This window comes from Elgaria multicarinata, chromosome 11, assembly GCF_023053635.1.
Source record: "Elgaria multicarinata webbii isolate HBS135686 ecotype San Diego chromosome 11, rElgMul1.1.pri, whole genome shotgun sequence".
NCBI lineage: Eukaryota > Metazoa > Chordata > Lepidosauria > Squamata > Anguidae > Elgaria > Elgaria multicarinata.
In genome coordinates this window covers 2,161,569-2,177,023 of record NC_086181.1, presented here as the reverse complement: position 1 = coordinate 2,177,023, position 15,455 = coordinate 2,161,569, and the positions used below count along the sequence as shown (strand labels likewise).

General features: G+C 41.6%; 1 protein-coding gene across 3 annotated transcripts in view; it reads right to left on the bottom strand.

Moving 5' to 3' along the window:
* The window catches only part of MYO1D (myosin ID), a 275,272-nt gene that overhangs the window by 143,358 nt on the left and 116,459 nt on the right, over nucleotides 1-15,455 (bottom strand). For all 3 annotated transcript variants that reach the window (XM_063138455.1, XM_063138456.1, XM_063138457.1), the window contains one exon: nucleotides 15,297-15,429. In XM_063138455.1, the coding sequence (XP_062994525.1) occupies nucleotides 15,297-15,429 (133 nt within the window). The remainder of the gene's footprint in view (nucleotides 1-15,296; nucleotides 15,430-15,455) is intronic.

Genomic DNA, 15,455 nt, shown 5'->3' with positions numbered 1-15,455 from the left:
ATAATTATTTTTATAGTGTAGGGTAGGGGGCACTGGGCATGAGTTTGTGGAACCAAGGGGGTGGTTACCTGAAAAAGTTCAGGAACCACTGGTATAATCCCTTGAAACCAAGGGGTTTTACATTTTTCTCAAGCAGCAACCTTCTATGTCAGGTGAACTGCTTCTGAAGTTGGAAATAGTTTCAAAAGTAATTTGTGATTAGAGATTTAAATTTCCAGACATTTTTAAGTTATTTAAGCTGGGTTTCCTCCCCCCCCAGAAATTAATGGAATTTTTTGGAAAAACTGAAAAGTAAGCAGTACTTTTTTTAAGCACTTTTTACAGATCTCAAGTCACTTTGTTGCTTTCAGACTGTCTTTGCCAACCTGGTGCTCTCCAGATATTTTGGACTTCAGCCTCAGGCAGGATGGCCAGTGGTCAGGAATGCTTGGCATTGTAATCCAATCATTTATAGGGCACCAGGTTGAGGAAGGCCACTTAAGGAATGTAAAACAGCCTTTATGTTCCTGAAGTTATATAACATATAATTCAGTTTGCTCCTAAAATTATCATTATATTTGAAAACTTTAAAAAGTGAACACATTACATTTGTAATTATTGTCTGTATAAACTGTAGTTTTAAAATGTAACATACCAAACATGATTAATTTATGAGCAAACCAAATTAGACATAACATATTTTAGGTGGCTAGTTTATGCCTGACCAGAGGGAACTTCAGTGAGTAGTCCCTGAAACAATTTAATCATGCTAGTAGGAAGAAGTAGCAGGAAGAACTGGAGGCAGAGGAAGACAAGTCCAGAACCACAGGACTCCATAGAATAAGACCCAAACTGCCAAGAACATACATTTTCTTCCATATTATGATTTGATGACTCTGTTCACATGTTGGGAAACTGAGCATGACTTAGAGCATCCCAAAATGTTTATCAGTAAAAGGTAGGATATTAGAATCATAGCATAGTAGAGTTGGAACTTGAGCCCGTTCTTCCGTGTCCTGCACTCTGGGAGGATCAAGAAGAGATCCTGGCCCTCCTCTGTGTGACAACCTTTCAAGTATTGGAAGAGTGCTATCATGTCTCCCTTCAATCTTCTCTTCTCCAGGCTAAACATGCCCAGTTCTTTCAGTCTCTCCTCAGAGGGACTTCTTGCTTGTAGTATTGCTAAGCCAAGTATCCCTCATCTTGTAACTGTGCATTTAGTTTCTTTTTCTTAGGTGTAGAACTTATTTATTTATTTATTTATTTATTGCATTTCTACACCGCCCAATAGCCAGAGCTCTGGCATTTATCCCTATTAAATTTCATTCTGTTGTCTTCAGCCCAGCACTCCAGCCTATCAAGATCACTTGGAAGTGATCGACCATCGAAGAAAAAGTAAATATGATATTATATGTCTACAAGAGACTCATATTAGAAAAAGATGTTAAATATCTAATTAACAAAAATCTGGGAATAGAATTTATCTCGGCAAGCTCAAATAAGAAAAATAGTGTAGTTATGTATATAAAGCCACATCTCCACCCAGAACTGATACTGGCAGATAATCAGGGATCATTTTTAGGGGTGAGAATCACTCCTGATGGAGTGTCAACGATGGCCTTGGGAGTATATGCCCCCAATGACCATAAAGCAGAATTTTATGAAGGACTCCTGTCCAAACTGACAGATCTACATTTCTAGAGTTGGTGTTTGATGGGAGACTGGAATGGAGTGATTCTACCACAGATGGACAGAACATCAGAGAAAAAGATAAAATGTAGCCAAGGAAAACTTCCAAAAAGTTTTTTTGACCTGATCGACAATTTGGGGTTGGTGGATGTGTGGAGATTACGAAATGGCTCATCCAAAGAATATACCTTTTTTTCAGAAAGGTGTAAGTCCCACTCAAGAATTGATATGATTTTGACAACCAGAGAATTTTTTACCAAAGTCAAGAAAGTAGAGATACTTCCTAAATCCTTTTGAGATCATAACCCGATAATAATGAGCTGTAGAAGGGAAAGAACCACATTCAGATGGAGGCTTAATGAAATGTTATTACACGATAATAATATAGTTGATAAAATAAAGAAGAAATTAAAAGAATACTTTGAACTGTATATGGATAAAGGACCGGAGATAAGAACGGTTTGGGATGCCAGTAAAGCATTTGTGAGGGGACAATTTATCCAACAGAATCACCAACTCAAAAAGAAAAGCGAGAAAAAGACACAGAAGATACTGGAAGAGATAAAAAAAAGAGAACAAGAATTAAAGCAGGATCCGGGAAAGATGAATACATTGCAACAAATTAATGCTAGATCAACAATTATCCATGTACAATTAACCATGTACATTGATGGTGCTATATAAATAAATAATAATAATAATAATAATAATAATAATAATAATAATAATAATATCTGTGTTAGTAACAAGAGAAATGCAAATAAAGCTAAACTATATGAAACAGAGAGAATTTGAGTCAGCAAATAAACCAGGAAAATGGTTAGCCTACAAGTTAGGCTAAGACTTAAGGAGAATTTCTATAAGATGATGTATAGATGGTATATGTCTCCTTCAAAGTTAGCGAAAATGTATAGGGGTTGTTTGGGAGACTGTTGGAAATGTGAAGAACAAGAAGGAACCTTTTACCACATGTGGTGGTCATGTAAAAAAGCAAAAACCTTTTGGGTTAAAATTCACTAAAAAATCTTAAAGATAAATATAAAAATGAAACCAGAAGTATTTTTGCTTGGACTTACGGATGAACAACTAAAAGAAAAGGAACTGTTATTTCAATTTATGACAACAGCGGCAAGAGTACTATACACAATACTGGGGGGGAAACCAAGTACCAACAACGGAAGAATGGCTTCTCAAGGTGTTGGAGTTGGCGGAGAGGGCGAAATTAACGGCATTAATAAGAGAAAAATCAACAACTTCATTTGAAAAGGACTAGAAACCTCTGATAGCGTATATACAAGAATTGCAAAATAATTATATGTTTGTATGTGGATTCTATATATAATTTGTGGTTTCTTTTTAACTGCTGTTTAACATGTACATGAAACCGTTGGGTGCGGTCATCCGGAGTTTTGGAGTGCGCTGTCATCAGTACGCTGACGACACGCAGCTCTACTGCTCCTTTTCATCCTCATCAGGTGTGGCTGTGGATGTGCTGAACAATGGACTGGATGAGGGCTAATAAACTGAGGCTCAATCCAGACAAGACTGAGATGCTGCTGGTGGGTGGTTCCTCTGATCGGATGGGGGGTGTTCAACCGGTTCTGGATGGGGTTGCACTCCCCCTGAAGGAGCAGGTTCGTAGCTTGGGGGTTCTCCTAGAACCATCTTTGTCACTTGAGGCTCAGGTGGCCTCGGTGGCACGGAGTGCTTTCTACCAACTTCGGTTGGTGGCCCAGCTACGCCCCTATCTGGACAAGGATAACCTAGCTTCAGTTGTCCATACTCTGGTAACTTCCAAATTAGATTACTGCAATGCTCTCTACATGGGGCTGCCTTTGAAGACGGTCCGGAAGCTGCAGCTTGTGCAAAATGCGGCGGCCAGATTGATAGCTGGAACAGGGAGGTTTGAGCATGTAACACCGATTCTGGCCCGCTTGCATTGGCTGCCTATATGTTTCCGAGCCCAATTCAAGGTGCTGGTCTTAACCTATAAAGCCCTACATGGCTTGGGACCACAATACCTGATGGAACGCCTCTCCCGACATGAACCTACCCGTACACTGCGCTCAACATCTAAGGTCCTCCTCCGAGTGCCTACTCCAAGGGAAGCTCAGAGGATGGCAACAAGGGAGAGGGCCTTTTCAGTGGTGGCCCCCCGACTGTGGAATGATCTCCCCGATGAGGCTCGCCTGGCGCCAACATTGTTATCTTTTCGGCGCCAGGTCAAGACTTTTCTCTTCTCCCAGGCATTTTTAACAGCATTTTAACAGCATTTAACAACGTTAAGTTTGTTTTTAATGGACCCCACAATTGTTGTTTTAAATGGATACTGTTGTTTTTATACTGTTTTTATGTGTGTGTGTGGTTTTAAATTGTATACTTTTAATGTTTACTATTTTTAAATGTTGTAAACCGCACAGAGAGCTTCGGCTGTGGGGCGGTATATAAATGTAATTAAATAATAAATAAATAAATAATAATAATTTTTGAGGTTTTTTCTTTTTTATGTAATTCTGAACTGGCTAAAAAGTAGTAATTGATAGTCTACGTCTGACATGAAGATCGCTTCAAATGGAGTATAGCCTTATGTATATGTGTTTTTATTAGTTGTATTGGATGTGATGTTATGTATTTTGTATTGCTTCCCTGTTTCCCTTTTCCTTATGTATTTTGCTTTTGTAGAAAATAATAAAAGTATTGAAATCAGAAAATATCACTTTGAAGTTTGTTTCTGTCTTCCAGGGTATTAACTATCCCACCCAATTTTGTGTCGTCTGCAAATTTGATAAGCGTTCCTTGCACCTCCTCATCCAAATCATTAATAAAAATGTTGAAGAGCACTGGGCCCAGGACTGAGCCCTGCGGTACCCCACTCGTTATCTCTCCCCAGTTTGAGAAGGTACCATTGATAAACACTCTTTGATAAGCACTCTCCCATACTAGAGGCATTCAAGAGGCAGCTGGACAACCATCTGTCAGGTATGCTTTAGGGTGGATTCCTGCATTGAGCAGGGGGTTGGACTCGATGGCCTTATAGGCCCCTTCCAACTCTACTATTCTATGATTCTATGAGTTCAATTCTGTAGCCAACTGTGGATCCACCTAATAGTTGTTCCATCTAGTCCACTTTTAGCTAGTTTGTTAATCAGAATATCATGGGGCACTTTGTCAAAAGCTCTGTTGAAGTCAGGGTATAATATGTCCACAGCATTCCCACAGTCCACAAGGGAGGTTACCCAATCAAAAAATGGGATCAGGTTGGTCTGGCAGGATTTGTTAATCCATGCTGTCTTCTAGTAATCACTGCATTGTTTTCAAGGTGTTTACAGATTGACTTCTTTATAACCTGCTCTAGAATTTTCCCAGGGATGGATGTCAGACTGACTGGTCTGTAGTTCCCAGGTTCCTTCTTTTTGCCCTTTTTGAAGATAGGGACAACGTTAGCCCTCCTCCAGTCTTCCGGCACTTCACCCACCTTCCCTGCGAGGCGGGGAGGGGAGGAGGGAGGGAAGGCAGGCAGGCAGCAGACATTTCTGGGGGCATAAGGAAGTGAGCCAAGGATAAGCCAAGGACTGCCTTGACTCTTGGTGTGCGTGTGTATCCCTGGATAAGCTGTCATGGTGGCGAGTTTGAGGTAACTTTCTAACGTGCAAATTGACGGAGCTATCGAAAGGGGTGTGAATGGGGTGCCCGATTTTCATAAATTCCCCCAAAATCAGGGGATGATGGGACTGCCTTGAGTCTGGGCGTGCGTGTGTATCTCTGGATAAGCTATCATGGTGGCGAGTTTGAGGTTTTTAACGTGCACATTGACGGAGCTATCGAAAGGGGTGTGAATGGGGTGCCCGATTTTCATAAATTCCCCAAAAATCAGGGGATGATGGGATTGCCTTGAGTCTTGGCGTGCATGTGTATACCTCCATGAGGTGTCATGGTGCCAAACTTGAGGTTTCTAACTTTCACAGAAAAAAAGTTGTATACTTTTTTAGCTTAATGCAAGCCTATGGGGGGGGGGGGAAACGGAGCTCCAATCTGGATCCAGAGCTCCGCAGAGGAGCAGAGCGGACATGGGCAGAGCGGGGGCGGAGCGAAGCGGCCCGATCCGCAAATTGCGGATCTGGAAGAGAAGCGGAGCGGGGGGTCCATGCACACCCCTACTGAAGATCTGAACTCGTTCAAAGAAATTAGGTGTTCCTTGAACATATGTTTATCAATTGCAAACTGCAATCCTTCCCCTTCAGCTTGTACTTCATTTTTGGGAGAAGACTGAACCAAAGTATGAATTGAGCATTTCAACCTTTTCTTTGTCATTTGTTATCAATTAGCCATCCTCATGAAGCAGTTGAACCACCATTTCTTTCCTCTGTCTTTTACTATTCACATACCTAAAGAAAGCCTTTTTATTGCTTTTAGCAACCCTTTTTTATTATTCTATTGCAAGATAAAATGTATTTACAGTTATTTCTACAAAGCATGATTACAGTCATTAAAAATATTAAAAGGTTTTAATAGTAAAGCATTATCTTATCTATTTTATATATCTAACTTACCCGATCCAGTCTCAATCTCATTGGATAGTAGCAATTGTAAAGGAGAAATGTAGAAGTTTAATTCAGTCAATGGAATCTTTAACATAGTTTACAAAGGGGACCATATTGTTTCAAAAGGATCATGTCTCAGTTGCCCCGATAAGACCCTATGGTGGTATGTTAACTTTTCAGAACAGGCTATGCCCCAATGCCCCATACTTTCTTCTTCCAGCCATTTAACACGGGTCCCTTCAAATCTTTCCAATGCTCAGCAATTTCTAGGTGCGCTGCCATTAGCAAGATAGTTACAAGTCCTTTATGGATGAGGAATGGGTTTAAAACATTTGGCAGGGACAACAGAGCCAGACTTGGTTCTGGCGGAATTGTCTGACCAGTGGCATCTGGAATTGTCTTGAAGACAGTCTTCCAGAAGTGTTTTAGAAGGTTGCAATCCCACCACATGTGAAGAAAAAATCCCCTCTCCTCACACCCTCTCCAACATAGTGGGGTGATAGAAGCCGATATGTGTGAGAGTTGGATTGGCGTTATATGCCATTTTAGGATCACCTTAAGGGCTGCCTCCTGGATACAGGACAATATGGTTCTAAGTGGGGGATTTGTCCAGATTTGTCTCCATTTTTCATCCTCTATCTGAATATGTAGGTCGGATTCCCATATGTTCTTCAATACCAGGGAGGAACCACCAATCTTTTCTAACAGTAGATCATATATTTCTGAAGTCAGTTCCTTATCTTTTCCCTTCGGATTTAGGCATAGTTGTTCAAAGGGAGTGAGGGGGTGAAGGTCTACTCCCTGGCCAAACCTGTGTTTTAAGAAAGTTTTTGCTTGCCACATTTGAAACCAAGAGAGTTTAATTCCATTTAACTTATCCTTTAGCTTGCTATAATCAATAACTTGACCCTCATCCACAAAGTCTCTCAACTGATATATTCCCTTCTTTTTCCAGCCTGCAAACTGGATGTATTTATCTCTATGTCTAATAGAGGGATGGTCTAGAAGGGTAGCATAGGGGATTCTGGAAGGGAAAGACGGGTTGACCATTTTTTCCAGATGGCAAAAGTGAGTCATGTGAATGGGTTAGAAATTTGTTTAATGGTCACCCACGAAAGATTCAAAAAGGGGAAAACAGACAGTGTAGGTTGTTGGGGGACCATTTCTATGTGTACCCATGGGATATTAGTCTCACATTTTATTAGTCTAATTAACTGCCTAAGCTGAAAAGCCTCAAAGTATGTGGCACCCCGGTTCTGGAATGAGCTCCCCAGAGAGGTCCGCCTGGCGCCTACACTGTACCCCTTTCATCGCCAGCTGAAGACCTTTTTATTCTCTCAGTATTTTAACACTTAATTTTAACTTAAATTTAAATTTTACTGTTCTAATTCTGTATTTTAATTTTATATCAATTTTGCTGCGTGGTTCTTTGTTAAATCGTTTAACATCTGTCTACGTAGTTGCCCAAAATTCCTTTTAAATAATTGGAGGGGATCTCTTGTTATCATCACCCTTAAATAGCGGAAACCTCCAAAGCATGGTTTGAGTCCTGATATTGCACAGAGAGAGTTTGTGACCTTGGGAGTTATATTTAATGACATGAGAGTGGATTTTTCAATGTTTATTTCGAGTCCTGCTACTCTCTTAAAGGTATTTGGCTCCTGTTGTATCTCGAGTAGACCTGTGGGGGCATCACAGATCATTATTATTATTATTATTTATTTATATAGCACCATCAATGTACATGAGAAGCATGTCGTCAGCAAACATATTTAGTTTATGTTCTACTCCCCGAACAGATATGCCTTTGATTTCTTGATTCGTTCTTAACTTAGAGGTTAAACTTTCTATTAGTATGGTGAACAGAAGAGGTGACAATGAGCATCCCCGTTTAGTGCCACAGAGAAGTTGTATATGTCTGGAATCAATCCCACTGACACCTATTAAAGCTGTAGAAGTGGAATATAATTGATTTATAATGTGATTGAACTTAAATCCAAATTCCAGGACTTCTAGCAGTTTCTTTAAAAACCGCCATTCAACACGATCAAAAGCTTTGAACACATCGAGGGAGATGAGTGCTGCTGGTTTTTTAGTGGTGTGGCAATGATGGACTATATTAATAACTCTCCTTATTGAATCTGTGACACTCTGACCTGGCAGAGTGTTTGGGGTCCAATATCTCCTGTGTCGTTGTCCGCAAAGTAATTATCTATTGCCCTTTGCAAGTTGATCTTTGCCTTTAGATCTGTCACTAGTTCTGGATGAAAATGCCAGAACCAAGGCTTCTGTTTCGATGGCCTTGCAAGGGACATAGACACAAGAGCATGGTCCGAGACTAGAATAGGACCTATGAAGGTCTCATATATTGTTTGGCTGATATCTTGAGATGTCAGGAGGTAGTCTATCCTTGCGAATGAGCGGTGTCTAGCTGAGAGGAATGTAAACTCCTTGGCACTGTCTTTTAGCAGGCGCCATACATCCACCAGATCTATTTCATCAAGAAAGTCCTGAACTCTTTGTCCCTCCTTTGATCTTTTTGTCATGGGAGGACTTCTATCCAATAAGTTGTTGAGTGGTTGAATCTTGAGGTGTGTTGTTGAAGAGAAAAGTCTCTGAATCACTCAAAACTGCAGGTTCAAGTACATTATGCTGTTTTATTTCTTCTGTTTTTCTTTTTTTTTCCTGGTTTGTGGCAGTTCTGGCAAGCTTTGTCGTTTTCCTTGGTTTGGCCCTCTAGAAGTTTAAATAGTTTCTGAAAATTCATTTTACTTTGTTTTTTTAATTTTTGATAGGCATTCTAATGTTTTTACTTTTCTTCTGTGTCTTGTTGTTAGAATGAACTTCCTTTTTGTTTTTTTGAGGTTTTTCCCCGTCTAGGTTTGGAGCGCTCTGTATTTACACCTTTGTCACAGTGGCCTGTTTTCTTTGAAGTGCAGATGGATTGTTCACCTCTTTTGTGGACTTCTGCCAGAGTGACCAGCAAGACATAGGTTTCTGACAAAAATCCCTCAATCAATTTTAAATACTCCATTACTACAGAAGAGTGTTTACCAAGAAGAGCTGAAAGTGTAATTAGATGGTCTACTATAGAATGGTTGTATGAATTATCTTGGTTTAGTTCAATAGCTGAATTGGATTTTAATGTATAATCAATTTGTTCAGCAGTAGTTTGGTCTGTCTGTTTATTATTGCTTGTAATCGCCTCAACAGTTGTTGTTGATTGAGAGCCACTCTCAGGGGGCTGGGCAAGAGCTGCCTCAACTCCAGGTGGAGCTTCAGCGTCAGCTAATTCAGTAGCCAAGTCAATTACCGGCTGAAGGCTCCCATCATTGGTGAAAGTTTCAAACCTTCTCCAGGGGGGTCTGTTGTCCAATCTAGAGGGTTGTAGGACCGAGGCAAAGTAGGAATTGAGCACTTCAGCCTTTTCTTTGTCGTCTGTTATCAATTTGCCATCCTCATTAAGCAGTTGAACCACCATTTCTTTCCTCTGCCTTTTACTACTCACGTATCTGAAGAAAGCCTTTTTATTGCTTTTAGCATCCCTCGCTAATCTCAGCTCATTCACAGCTTTAGCCTTCCTGACGCCATTTGGGCACTTCTGCGCCACTTGTCTGTACTCTTCTTTTGTAGCCTGGCCTTCCTTCCACTTCCTATATGTATCCCTTTTTGTTTTCAGTTCATCCATAAGCTTTTTGAGGAGCCACATTGGTTTCCTCTGTTGTCTTCTATCTTTTCTCCTTGTTGGAATTGTTTGTAACTGTGCCTTTAAAATTTCATTTTTTAGATACTCCCACCCATCCTGCACTCCTTTTCTTTTTAGGCTCCCTTGCCACGGGACCTTACTTATTATAGTTCTGAGTTTATTAAAATCAGCTTTCCTAAAATCCAGAGTACGTGTATGGCTACGCTCGACTTTTGTCTCCTTCATAATCAAGAATTCAAGTATGACGTGGTCACTTTCCCCCAGAGTTCCCGTAACTGCCACTTTATCCACTAAGTCATCCCTATTGGTCAATAACAAGTCAAGGATTGCCGATCCTCTAGTTCCTTCCACCACTTTCTGTAGGAGAAAGTTATCACCCATACATGTCAGGAATTTCTTGGAAGGGCCACTTTTGGCAGTAATGGTCTCCCAACAGATATCAGGGTAATTGAAGTCCCCCATCACTACTACAACACACTTCCTTGAAACACTGGCAATTTGTTTCTCAAAAGTTTCGTCCTCGTCTTCTCCTTGATTGGGTGGTCGGTAGTAGACTCCGATTATCATATTCTTTTTATTCCTAGCCCCATTTATTTTAATCCAGATGCTCTCGACGGGGCTCCCAATCTTATCCGCCTGTATTTCTGTGCAAGGATAGGTATTTTTAACATATAGTGCAACTCCACCTCCCTTTCTATTTCTTCTGTTCTTTTTGAACAAGTTATATCCTTCAATTGCTATATTCCAGTCATGGGAGTCATCTCACCAAGTTTCAGTTATACCTATCAAGTCGTATTTGCCTTCATGTAATAAGAGTTCAAGTTCATTCTGTTTGTTTCCCATGCTCTGGGCATTAGTAGATAGACATCGAAGACCATGTGTTTTATAGTCTGGCTTTGTTCCTACCTTGTTGCAGACACTATTTTGGGACTCTGTTGGAGCTGTTCTCTGTACTGTGGTGCATTGGCCTTTATCAATTGTTGCCTCAAAATTTACATCTCCCACCCCCTCAAGATTCAGTTTAAAGCCCTCCTGATGAAGTTCTTCATGCTGTGGCCGAACTCATTCTTTCCAGCCCTTGTGAGGTGCAACCCATCCCTTGCCAGCAGTCCATGTTCCAAGTAGCGTAGCCCGTGGTCCCAGAATCCAAAACTCTCACGACGGCACCACCTTCAAAGCCAGTCGTTCATCCGGAGTATTTTTCTTTCCCTTTCTAATCCTCTTCCAAGAACCGGGAGGATGGATGAGAAAACTACCTGGGCCCCAAAGTTCTTCAGTTTCCTTCCCAGAACTTCAAAGTCTGAAATGATTTCTTTGTAGCTCTGTTTGGCAACATCATTTGTTCCCACATGGATGAGAAGAAAGGGGTATGTGTCCGTGAGCTTTATGAGCTTCGGTAACCCTTCAGTCACATCTCTAATCTGTGCTCCAGGGAGACAGCACACCTGGCGAGTCCATGGGTCTTCACGACATACTTGGGTTTCAATCGATAACAGATGACAAAGAAAAGGCTGAAGTGCTCAATTCCTACTTTGGTTCAGCCTTCTCCCAAAAGCAGGTCTATGACCCCACTGGAAAAAGTGAAGCACAAGTTGAGGGGGCAGGATTACAGTTTGAGATTGATAAACAAATGGTCAAGGAACACCTAATTTCTTTGAATGAGTTCAAATCTCCAGGGCATGATGAACTGCATCCTAACGCAAGCAGAAGAACTCTCAGAACCACTGTCTATTATCTTTGTGAAATCATGGAAGACAGGTGAGGAGGAGGGCTAACGTTGTCCCTACCTTCAAAAAGGGAAAAAAGGAGGAACGTGGGAACTACAGGCCAGTCAGTCTGACATCCATCCCTAGGAAAATTCTGGAGCAGATTATAAAGAAGTCAATCTGTAAACACCTTGAAATCAATGCGGTGATCACTAGAAGTCAACATGGATTTGTCAAGAACAAGTCCTGTCAGACAAATTTGATCTCATTTTTTGATAAGGTAACTTCCCTTGTGGACCGTGGGAACGCTGTGGACGTCATATATCTTGACTTCAGCAATAGAAGTATAGCTTCCAAATCATGTGAGGTACTGGTTCCTCTCTATTTGGCCCTGGTTAGGCCTCATCATGAGTACTGCATCCAGTTCTGGGCACCACACTTCAAGAAGGACACAGACAAACTGGAGCGTGTTCAGAGGAGGGCAACCAGGATGATCAGGGGTCTGGAAACAAAGCCCTATGAAGACAGACTGAAACGACTGGGCAGGTTTAGCCTGGAGAAGAGAAGATTGAGGGGAGACATGATAGCACTCTTCAAATACTTGAAAGGTTGTCACACAGAGGAGGGCCAGGATCTCTTTTCGATCCTCCCAGAGTGCAGGACACGGAATAACGGGCTCAAGTTAAAGGAAGCCAGATTCTGGCCGGACATCAAGAAAAACTTCCTGACTGTTAGAGCAGTATGACAATGGAACCAGTTACCTAGGGAGGTTGTGGCCTCTCCCACACTAGAGGCCTTCAAGAGGCAGCTGGACAACTATCTGTCAGGGATGCTTTAGGGTGGATTCCTGCATTGAGCGGTGTGTGTGTGTGTGTGTGTGTGTGTGTGTGGACTTCTAACTCTACTATTCTATGATTCTATGAAATGGATCGATTTGCTAACTCTGTAGCTAATCACAGTGTGCCACCCCATGTCAAGGAACCCATAACTCAGTTGAAAAACCATGTAGCATGGGCCTATATAACTGTGGTCTGAGATTGTCAAATTTAGAGTACAGAAGGAAAAAACAGCCTAGCTTCAGAACAAATATAGGAAGAGCAGATAACTAACACTTCTCAGAACTCTTACAGATTCTATACTCCAGAGACAATGAAGATTAAGAGGTTAACTGTGCTAGGGAATAATCTTTAACTGCATGAATTTGAAAAGTGGGGAAGACTAGGTTATGAAGAAACCGTTAATCCACATAAAGCCCATTTACATATTGCATTGGTCCATACCATCTAGTATGCCTGGACGGTTATGATGTGTGATGATGTCATGACGGTTATGATAACAGGGACTGCTATGATGTGTGAGGCAGCGCAATACTATGATGTGTGTCTTGCCGAAGTCATCTTGTGACCTTTAAGGGAGATCCATGAATATTTGGGGAAAGCCATTTAACACAACCTCACTTCTTATCAGATTGTTCAAATGAAGTGCTCCTGTGGCATAATCCCAGTTTTCATCTCTTACTGAAAAAGCTTCGGCTGCAATATTATGTTTAACCTTTCTCCTCAACAGCTGCATTTCCCCTGTCAGGTAGTAGCCTTCAAACAGCCTTGGGGAGATCTACGCCGTTTTGTCAGTCAGTAAACGTAATATGTTAAACCCATTTAAAACGCCGCTGGGCACATGTAGGTATTAAGCTGTATCTTACCGTTTTACTCTCCGGTAGGAATGCAGCAGTCTGAGCCATACAATGTACGTTGCAACGTGTTTTTTCCCCCAATTCCCCATCTGCTTATTGTTCTTCCCACCTCCTCTTTTCTTCCATTGTCCCTCCTCCGAGAGAAACGGTGGGGGTGGGGGTGGAAAGATTTCCCCTCTTTCCATACCTGGTAGCTTTTCCTAAGCAGGAGCCATGGAGGGAGCTTCCAGGCAGGGTTAAGGGATTTACTTTACTCAAAAGTAAATCCCATTGATTTCAACTGCTAACACCACATGCTGGCTTACCTTTGAGGAAAGCCCATTGAACAGAGAGAGTCTTACTTCTGAGTAGAACAATGCCCATTCGCATGTAGATCATGGAAGGGGGGATGGAGGTTGTGGCTGCAAAGAGGAACACGAGGCAAGAAAGAGGAAAAATGGCTGCTACTTTGGGCGCGGAAACACAAGGAATATGCCCCGAGGAAGGTGATTGGCTAAGAAAAAACATATTTTAAAAAAGGAAGGTTTCTTACGATGCAATCAGCCACATAAGAGAAAATACAACGACTTATACGGATAAGATCAGGAAATAGAACGACAGAAAGGGTAAGTGATACAACGTTACAAGGCAAGCGTCATGTGGCGAGATCAGACTCAATACACAATAAAAAATGTTTATAAGCAGTATATCCAGCTTAGTGTAGACCTTCCCCTATTTGTCATGTTTCCAATCCCTCCCGCTGCACTGTGAGACAATAAAGAGGTTGCCAAGTAATCCACAAAACTTTATTCAGCAAATTGACATCTCTCCGCACCTAAAGAGAGCTTAAACACTAGGATCTTCCCCCTGGGTTCCTCAGCTAAATAAGCTCAGCTAAATAAGATAGACAACTGTCATTTCCACAAAAGGGAATTCCCCCCCCCCGAACCCCGTAACTTCAGGGAGGGTCCCTCTGAAGAAGCCTTTGGCGAGAAGCTAGCCAAGCTGATCACCTCTCGTCTTCTTTTAGCTCTGCCCATTTGAATCTGTAGTGGACTCTGGGATCAGTCAGCTCTGAAGTCAATCCCCCTCTGAGGATTGCTGAGTTCCCACAGACCCGGAGTTGCTAGGGTTTTTGCTGATAAAGTCCAGCGAAGATTCATCGCCGGCTGCTGAAGAGCCTGGGAGAATCTCTGCCCCCACTTCCTGTGTAGGCTGTTACATTTCTAGTCCTGTTTCTTCTGCTTCAGAATCTGATTCCCCCACACTAAGGGAACAGGCCTGATCATGACACTATTAAGATTAGGTAAAACAAATCCCAATTTAAAGACCATTAACATTTCTGGAGCCTCACAGCATTCATTGTGGCCCCAGCTAGACCTAAGGTTTATCCTGGGATCATCCAGGGTTCGCCCCTGCCTGAGTACTGGATCCCCTGTGTGTCACCTAGATGAACAGGTTTGACCCCTGGATGATCCAGGGATAAACCTTAGGTCTAGCTATGGCCTGTGTCTGCATAGAGAAAGCAGGACTAGTTCTCAATATTAAAATCTACTAATGTAATAAGGTTGTGGCCCAATGGAGATAGTCAGTGCTACTCTAAGCTAGACCTCAGCCCTGAAATCTCTCATGGTTCAGCACTGTAATGTGTTAATTAATCAATAATGCAGTGCCCCCAGGCAATGCTTCCAGATAGCAGTGGTTTCCAGGAACATTTCACATGCAGCGCCTCTCTTTAGAAATAAAACATCTAGAAAATACTGGGCTAATCTCTCAGCCTCAGTTTTCCCATTTGCAAACACAGGATCAATGGTGACCTGCCTGAGAGCTGGCATGAGGATGGATAAAATAAGTATTACCTAGTACGTTTAACACAAAATGTGCTAGAGAAATTCTACATTGCTGTTCTTGTTTAGAAGCCAAAGATTTAATTCACTGGAAGAGTACTGATAATCATTAAAAGATATACAGTTGGCTATATTTTAATTAAATAAACATCTTACCTTAGATGCCAAATTGTCCACTAAAGCAATCATTGAGTTCTTGAAAAGGGTAGCAGCAGTCAGTGGTCGCTTAGTCACTTCTGTGATGCTTAGTTTGCCTTCTGGCCACATCTTTTTCAGCACAAGGTTGGAGCTATGAAACCAGGGAAATAATTAAAA